General features: G+C 50.3%; 1 protein-coding gene across 1 annotated transcript in view; it reads right to left on the bottom strand.

Annotated features, from left to right (window-relative positions):
• Positions 1-5272, bottom strand: part of RPRD2 (regulation of nuclear pre-mRNA domain containing 2) — a gene marked incomplete at its 3' end in the record, with an annotated part of 7808 nt that extends 2536 nt beyond the window's left edge. Inside the window, 9 exon segments of the mRNA XM_031064704.1 lie at position 1; positions 4-66; positions 319-604; positions 1212-1387; positions 1753-1879; positions 2344-2396; positions 3652-3726; positions 4774-4874; positions 5112-5272. The exon segment at position 1 is cut by the window's left edge and continues 176 nt beyond it. Coding sequence (XP_030920564.1) covers position 1; positions 4-66; positions 319-604; positions 1212-1387; positions 1753-1879; positions 2344-2396; positions 3652-3726; positions 4774-4874; positions 5112-5272 — 1043 coding nt within the window.
• Between the last annotated feature and the right edge of the window lie 3875 nt (positions 5273-9147).

Below are 9147 nucleotides of genomic sequence, written 5' to 3'. Positions count from 1 at the left end.
TGGGGACACTCTCAGCCCTGGCAGGGGCCGGGGCTGGAGCAGCCTGTTTGTCCTTCCTCTCCTCCACTGCAGCAGAGAGGGGAAAACAAAAGCAGAAAGGTCACTCAGTCCCTTCAAAAAGACTCAGGGAACATCAATGGTGATTCCCACAGATGTAAAAACATCTTTGACAAGTGTTTTGGGAGATGGAAGTGATCACAGTGGAACTGGGACTTCCCTGCCAGGAGATTCAAACCCCAGCTTTGTGCCTCCTCCACATCCCAAATGAAGCTGGAAAAGACTGGTTTCTCCTTTAATTCCCACAGCACAATCACATACCAATGATTTTAGACGTGTCATCCTCCACATCAGAGAGCTCCATGTCTTCCACATCCCGATTATCTGTTGCAGGCTCTGGAGAAACCATCTTGCGTCCTCCAGCTGCTGGAGAGCGGGTGCTGTTCTCCTCCCCCATGCCCTGGAAAGGGGACTCAGAGCCCGTTGGAGATGGAGCATCCATGCTGGGAGAAGGGACAGGAGACTCCTCGGGATCAGGAAGGGTTGCCTTCAGCTGGTCCAGCTTTTTCTTCAGGTTGCTCACTCGGTTAGCAAATGTTTTATAGGCCTAAGGAAGGAAGGATACTGGACTGGGGATCTTTCATGCCTCAGTCACTTCCTTAAGGAAGCAACACAAAGCCTGAGAAAACCAATTCCAAACCCCTGGACCCTGCAGTGGTAAGAACTCAGCTTCTCCATGGGACTCACAGGGCAACAACCACAAAAAGCGGGGAGGATAAAACCTTTTTCCACAGAATTAAAACAATTTTCATAACCCCCCCATACTTTAACAAATGTGTTCAGCCCATCTGGGGCTTTTGGCAGGTTCTGGAGGGTGCTGGTTGTTTTTCTAACATTTTACTACTGTCCTTTTTTTGCTCGTCTAATTCTCACATAAATCCCAAGTTTCCAGAATTGAGGATTTGTCACACTGACTGTAATTTTGCCCTGTTTAAGAATCTAGAGTGTATCCAACATTCCAGCAACACACACAAACTGAGCTTCAAACTGCTGCATTTTGAGAGCATATCCTTATCTTAACCAAAACCTCTTTGGAAACCTCTTTGCTTAAACCAACCCCACAAACTTTTTAATTTGGGAATAAAGAGATGAGGTATTTTCCAGGCTCTGAGGTGCTGTTCCACCTGTGGAGGATCCAGAAAAGTCACACTTACATTTGCCACCACCTTGACTTCTTTGTACTGTGCCTCGTAGAAGATGCCGGCGTTCTCCAGCGCCTCGGTGAGCGAGGGGCCGTTCTTCACTTGCTTGTCCAAACCATTGACAAATTCCTCCAGCTTTGAACTTGCTTCTTCAAACTCCTTGGAGAACTTCTTCCCTCCTGTTTTATCTGCAGGGAGATGAACACACCATGGAAATGAGGCAAACCACACAAGTGTGGCCTCAATGGCAGCACCCAGGATACTGGGACAGTGGAGCTGCACAATCCCAAACCACCCTGGGATCTGGCAAGGGATGACCAGGGCCTGGTTTCTGGCAGAGTTTTGGTTTTCAGACAGTCATTTGCTTGGTCTGAGCTCTGCACCTGAAAAGTTTCCACAGAAATTCCACCTAACCAAGATTTTTGGCTCCTGATTGCTGAATTCTTAACATCACTCTGAAATTCTGGCATTTTCCAGACATAAATTCTGGCATTTCCCATCTTGACAGAACTGAGGAGCTCCCACAACACCTTCAGTGCCCTCAGGGCTTTACCTTTCAAGCACTTGAGTGTCTCAGTGCTGCACACATCCACCCTCATAGTGGAAAGCTGCTTCTCCTTCAGTTCTATCTGATCCTCCGAGCGTTTGTACAACAGCAGCTCATCAATGAGGGACTGGGGCTGGAAAAAAGCAAACAGGAAAAGCCTCCTCATCACATTCCAGGGAAGAGAAGCCCTGCCTCTGCTCTGGTCCCAGACTGCTTCCAAGCAAGAGCTAACCCAGGAACCACGTGGAGCCTGGGATTTTTAACCTCAAATTTCACAACGAGCAAACCTGGGCTGAGCAGGAGTTACAAATCCACAAATCTCCTGGTTATGAGCAGGGACAGGTCTTTTTTTATTTACTCCCCATTTCACTCTACAGGTGCCATGAATATGTCCCACTCTGTCAGGGGACTGAATTTACACCTATTTCTTGCCACCAACTCCTCAGCCACCTCAAACTCCTCTTCACAAGGATGTCCTGAGCTTGCCCTCCCCATGTCAGCCCCAATGCTGCAGGTGGCTCTTGGCCTGGGGTCACCCCACATGCAAACCCCAAGGTGGGGATCAGTGCCACGGGTCACTTCCACTCACAGACTTACTCGGAATTCAGCAACAATCTTGGACTTCAGAGCAGCTTTGGGGTTGGTGGAGGCTGTGGGGAAAAAGGAAAATTGTGAAGAAATTAAGGAACTGCATCCCCGTGGAAAGTCAGTCACAAAAGGCAGCCTAATAAGAGATATTTGAAGATCATTTCATGTGTTACCCATCACATCCTCCCCTCCATGCAGGTGTCCCTCAGTGCTCCAGGCTCCTGGTAGCTCATGGGGACATGGACAGGCACAGCTGGGTTGGGACAGAGCCCAAAAAGTGACACTGCTGCTGTTTAACATGCTCTGAACACTTCCTGGGCACACCTTTTCCTCAGGAAGACAAATCCCTGCAAGGTCAATCTACCAGCTTTATCCAAGGAGTTACAGCTCTCTGCAAGGAAGGGAATGTTATTCCCGAAGTGCCAGACCTGGAGCTGCCATGGAGCCCAGGTTTCCTGTGGGCAGAGCTTCCCTAGGGCCCTTCCTAGGTGTGACCATGCTCAGAGCTTTAACAACTCTCACACCTGGTTACAGGGGTTGGGGGGATGAATCCTGCTGGCAAGAGACTGAATCCATCAGATTCTGGACAAAACAGGACAAACAGGAAGGAAGAATGAGCTGATGAGAAGCAAAGCACTAAACCCTCCATCCACGCTGGATCCAGCCCAGTTCTGTCTGGGAAAGCAGCTTCTGGTTTGTTAAGCCCAGGAATAAACACTCCCAAATCTTTTTATGTTCTGCTGTCACCACCTGATGTCCCACATGTCACACATCACACCTGGTGTCCCATGGCCATACCTGATGTCCCACATGGCACACCTGACATCTCACCACCTCTGTGGGGACCACTCAGGGTGTCGGTGCAACGTGAGATCATTAAGGTCACTCTGTTAAAATAAATTCTCTCCTGCTGGTCTGGGTTCTGGATTGTCACATGTCACATCCTGTCCCTGCACTGCCAGCTCCAGGTTCCTCCTCCCAGCCCAGCCTGCTGAGGCAGCTCCTGAGCATGAAGGGAATGTCCATCTCCTCCTCCTCCTCTCTGTCTTCTCTCCATCTCTGACCAGACCAGTTTCCAAGAGGTTCCACCAGCTCCTTCCTCTCCTGTCCACAACCTCTGCTCTCAGATCTTATTTTTGCCTCATTTCTTTTCTTTCCAAAGTCTTTTTTTTCTACCAACACCTCCTTGGTGTGCACATCTTGGGGCCCTTGTGAGCCTGCAGGCTCAGCTGGCTCAGCCCACGCTGGGCTCAGCCCTTCTGCTCCTTGAGCAGCTAATTTCTGCATTAGTGCACAGAGTTCACAGTGGTTCCTTACTTTGTGATTTCTTCCACGGCTTATTCGGTTTGTTCAGAGACTCTTTCAGCTGCTTCTGAGTTTTGAAAGTGGTACCTGGAAAAACATTTCATTTTTGGCAGTCTGGCATTATGGGATTCCTGTCAAAATCTGGTTTTTGGTGCCATACAGTTGCACGGTGAAAGAGTGAACAGAAATTTGTTTTAAAATACCTCGACCAACTTCCTTAGAGGAGCTGCTGGATGCCCAAGAGAACCTCAGTTTACTCAGGAATGCAGCAACCTGGGGGTGGTCTGCCATTTTTAAATCAAGTTTCTGTTTGCCCTTACACTAAGGCAGTTCAAAAAAATCACAGTAAAAAGGGAAAACACATGAAAATCTAAAAATGAAACTCTTTAGGAAGGCTGTAATGGAATCAGCATCAAACAGACAACTGCTGCTCACTGGGAAAGCAGCCACAATACCTGATTTAGCTGGAACCTCACAGACCTGTTTTCCAGTCCCAGAAATGAGCCATTTCAGAGCAAAAAGCACAAAGGTCACTTCTCAGCATGCAACACCCAGCTCAAGCCTGTCCTCGTGCCACAGCCCGACCCAAGACACCACATTCCTCCTGCTGTGATGGCCACTGACCCTCAGACCACACCTGAGGGCTTCCTGAGCACCTGCAGCTCTTCATGATGGGAGGAAAGCCAAAACCTGGACTGATTTCCACTGCTAATTCCTGGTTTTAACCAACTCCACGTGTTTCCTCCCTAAGGACTTGAGGATTCTTCACCCTCCAGCTTTGCTCCTGCCTCTTCCTACTCCACAACCACCAGACTATGAATGAACAGGACAAGGAGGTAGAGCCAGAGCACCCTGCTCAGGATGTGTAGGATCATTTCAGCCTCATGTTCTGTTTGCTCTCAGCTGGAGCAGTTCCAGCTCATGTGAAAGAATTCACAGCTGCCTTAAGAAAGGTACAAAAGAGGTGAAGCAGGAGAATCCAGCGCTGCTCACGTCCCACACTTGGTTATGTTACAGCCTGTGCCAGGTGCAAATGCCCCTCATTCCCCTCAGTGACCCCAGACTATTTCTACAATTTCAGTGAGCTCACGTGGCAGTTTGTAAGGTGAGAAATGCAAAGGGTAAGGAACTTACTCAGTGCTTCTTTCAGTGCCAGAATGGTTTCCTCAGGGTACACGTTTCTGTCCTCCCAGATTTTGAAGATTCTTTCGATGGATTTGGAAACTGATGGATCCCTGCAAGAGAAGAATTCTTTACCCTCTGACTGCAGGACACTGATGTGAGGTTTCCCTCACCCCACAGGATAATTTGACCCAAACCACTCCCCTGTGCAAATTAAAACCCACACATGGCTGTTCAAATAGAATTCTTGAAGTTCTGCTGATTTTTCTAGAGAGTTGGAGATGTCAGAAGAAAAATTCCCCCTTTTTGAGACACTCAGCCTCCCAAGAGCCCGTTAGTTCATTACTCACTTCACTAATGAAGCAGCCTCAGGAAGCACCTCTGCAAAGGTGTCCCGAAAAACAATGGCATTTTTCCTCTTGCAGTTCTGTATGACATCATTGGCCAAGTAAAAAAGGTTCAGCCGATGAGGAAAAGCAGCTGAGGACAAAAGAAAATTGAGAGTCAGCATCAGACACGAGTACCACAACAGCCACACTTTGATCCCAGCACTTCAGCACTGCTTTTGGGAAAGTTTCAGAGTTTCCAAAATCCAGCAGGCAAACCTTGAGGGCTACAAAGGACATCTTTAATTTACAAATGATCTTTAGACTTCCCCCAGCTGTGCTTGCTCCTCTGACCCTCCTGATGTTCAAAAGCTCCAAAGTGAGTTACTTCATCAAATCCCTTCCTTCAGGGGTGGGTGGGTAAACTTAGGAAACTCATTCACATGCAAATGATGGTAACGAGCTCCTTCATTTCATTAAAGGACACTGCCAAGGATTAAACCAGAGGAGCAGTGCCAAAAGGTGTGTTGTCACCTCTCACCTGCCCATGTCACCCCTGGCTGCAACCAGAATCACTTTTTATCTACAGATCCCTCAATTCTCTTATCCTGCTTCATTTTCCAGTTGTCTCTACCTTGGTTGAGCCATTTCCCACAGCATGGCTGCACCTTGCAGCTCTCCTGGTCTCCAGGATTCCTCTCAGGAAGCTCAGCATCCTTCCTGATCCAGAGCCCTGGGTGAGGAGCTCACCCCTCACTCACAACCTGAAAAAGCTCCCAGCAGAAACATTCCTGTTTCTGGATCACAAGTGAACAAAGTTCAAAAGGAAGATCCTGCACAGAAGATCCTCCTCTGAGGGGAAGCAGAGCTGAGGACACAAGAAAAGGCTTAGCTCAGATGGGTTCTCCTCTCAGAGGCTGATGTCCTTAAGCCTCTCTGAGCCCCTGCCAGCAGCACTGGGCTCTGCTGGCACTGAGCCCTCGAGCATCACTCCAGGCTGGGGTGAGGAAGGGCACAGGGACAGAGCCCTCAGGAAATCCCTGCTCCTGAAGCCCTGTCCCTGCACTGTCCCTGTCCCAGGACACACAGCACAGGCCTGAGAGTCACTGCCAGCAGCTGCTCACTCCCAACTCTGCATGGAGCCCCAGGACCCACATCCCAGGAGGAGCTTTTATCCCTGACCCTGCTCCTCTGGCCACTGCCACCTCACGGAGCCCCAGCTCCTACACTGCAGGTGGAGCTTCTGTCCCTGCTCCTGCGCCACTGTCACCTCACAGAGCCCCAGTTCAGGAGCTTTTGTCCCTGACCCTGCTCCTCTGGCCACTGCCACCTCACAGAGCTCCAGCTCCTACACTGCAGGTGGAGCTTCTGTCCCTGATCCTGCTCCTGTGCCACTGCCACTTCACAGAACCCCAGTTCAGGAGCTTTTATCCCTGACCCTGCTCCTGTGGCCATGGCAACCTCATGTAGCCCCAGGTCCCACATCCCAGGAGGAGCTTTTATCCCTGACCCTGCTCCTCTGGCCACTGCCACCTCACAGAGCTCCAGCTCCCATATCCCAAGAGAAGATTTTCCAGCCCAGACTCAGCAAGCCAAGGATTTATGACCAGAACCTGTTGCTCACATTCTGTGCCCTGAACATGCCAGCAGGACAGGCTGAGGTGGGTTTTCTGGAGCACACAGTGCTCTGCTCTGCTCTGCCCCGAGGGCTGGGAATTCAACTGGAGCAGGGCTGCACTCTGCCTGGTGCTCCAAAACAACCTGCAGCCAGCTTTCCCCAAAATGCCAGCCTCAATAATCTCTCAGATCATCATCCCATTGGAATGGGGCTTCTGTGATTTAGGTAAACCCTGTGCTTGAGAGCCAATTCTCCTGCTGCTTGCTGGATCTGGATGTTCCCTCCATCCCAGAGACATTTCACCAGCAGACAGCAACGATTCCACATCTTAATAACATAAAATAGATTTCAAAGAATTATAAACCTTTGGTTCAAAGAATTATAAACCTTTGATTTAAATGATCCAGCATCTACACAGCAGAAGGAAATCTGGAGCAGGGCTCCAGCCTGATGCTGACCATACAGAGCACCACTTGCCCAGAGCAAAGTTAGAGCCACAGGTTATAAACCCACATCATACAGGAGGGATGCTGGCTCCAGGGGAAGGCTATGGACATGATCCACAGAGAAAACCAAGTGTTTCTGGCTGCAATGGGCTGTATCCAGCGGGTGAACAGCTCCTCTCAGCTTAAAGCAGTGAGGAAATGTGGGCAAAGAGGAAACTGCAAAGCTGAGCACACTCCAAAGCAGGCACAATGGCACCAACAAAAATGGCATTTCAGAGGAGCCTATGGATGTGTTTAACTCACACTGAAACACTCAGACCAAACCCTCCTGCAGGGACACTCAGATTCCCATCAGGAACTTCCCAAAGGTGAAGATACAGAAGGATGTCCTTGCAGGAACATTCCCGTTGGGAAGCCCTGGCTGGGACCAGCATGGCTCAGAAGCAAGATGCCAAAGCAACAGCAACATGGCAAATAGCAGCACCCCTGTTTTTCCTGAAAATACAACAATTCTGTGCCCCAGGAACCCAAACCCCACCACATTCCCCCTCACCAGGAGGGTCTGATGTGTTGATAAGAGCTTTGGAGTTAAACATTTAAATGCTGAGAAATGAACTCAGAGCCACCTGTACTTGCTGTGGCTGGGACAGGGACTTCCCAGTGAGAACTGTGAGGTCCTTGGGGCAGAGGATGAAGAGAAAAGCAGGGAAAAAAACCCTATGGAAGCAGGGAATAATCAAACAATCAGGGGTCAGGGCATGGCAGCATCACAGCTGCTGTCAAGGATTGGGTGAGCAGGATAAGATGGTGAAGGAGGGACCTGGATAAAAGGAGGGGTGTGGAGGTGAGATCCCCACAAGGGCTGTGAAGGGAAACCTTGAAAGAATTCCACAAAATCCAACAAGAATGCCAGGCTGGGGCCAAGGGCTCAGGGCAGGAGCTGGGGCAGAAACAGGGCATGGAGGACCTGCAGGTGGGAACAGCTCAGTGGCTTTTGATGAGCTTGGGAAGGGGAAAGGAGGGATGGAGGAGCAATGAGGGCCTCAGAAGAGCCAGGACAGCTGTGAGAAGGCCACGTCCAGAGGAGCTGGCACATCCCAAGGAGAGATGGGCTGGATTTTCTTCAGGGGCATGCACTTGGAGCAGAAGGGGAAAAGCCCCAAGGATGATGCCACAGTGCCAAGGGGTGTCCAGGGGAGGAGGATTTCCAGGAGAGGTGGCAGTGACAGCAAGGCAAGAGTTCCCAGGGCACTTCCTCCAAAGCTCTCACCTTCCTTCTCCTTAATTTCACAGAGTACAGACAAAACAGATCAAACTCTGGGGAAAGAGGATCTCCTGCATTCTGCAGTAGTGCCTTGAGATCGAACCCCAACTCTCCCAAATCTCCCAAAAGGTTCAGCACACAACAGACCAACACTTTGGGATGGGAATGTTATCTCCATGTTCCTACCAAGCAAAGCTTCCTTGAACTCCCACAAGAAGAGCCAAACCTTCCCACAGCAGCGGAGATAACACTGCTGTGCTGAGCCTCTTGCCAAGAGCAACCTTCTCCCTCCAGGTCAGGGACACATCCCGATGGGCACTGCAAACCCCAGAACTGGCACCCAGACTGTCCATGCCCACCCCAGGCTGCTCCAGGCACAGAAACAGCTCCTTGAGCCCCCAAAGTGCTGCTTTAGGAGACCATGGATTCCGGAGCACAAAGGTGCCACCACTGAGGTGCACACCAGCATGTTGGGTTCCTCCCAGGATGACAAGGTGATGCACACGCGACAAGAGGGAACCTCTTTAAAGTAAAAGGGACAGATTTAGGAGAGGTGTCAGCAAGGAATTCTGGCCTTTGAGGCCCTGTCACAGGTAGCAGGGAACAGCCGTGCCTGCCCTATCCCCGCAAGGGTCCAAGGCCAGGCTTGGAACAACCCGGGCTAGTGGAAGATGTCCCTGCCCATAGCACTAGCCGGGCTTTTAGCTTTTCCAACGCAATGACGAGCCCGAC

The sequence above is a fragment of the Geospiza fortis genome, unplaced genomic scaffold, assembly GCF_000277835.1.
Source record: "Geospiza fortis unplaced genomic scaffold, GeoFor_1.0 scaffold439, whole genome shotgun sequence".
In the NCBI taxonomy this organism is placed as follows: Eukaryota; Metazoa; Chordata; class Aves; order Passeriformes; family Thraupidae; genus Geospiza; species Geospiza fortis.
Note: the sequence above shows the minus strand (reverse complement) of the source record. Positions and strands in the feature narration are given on the sequence as shown.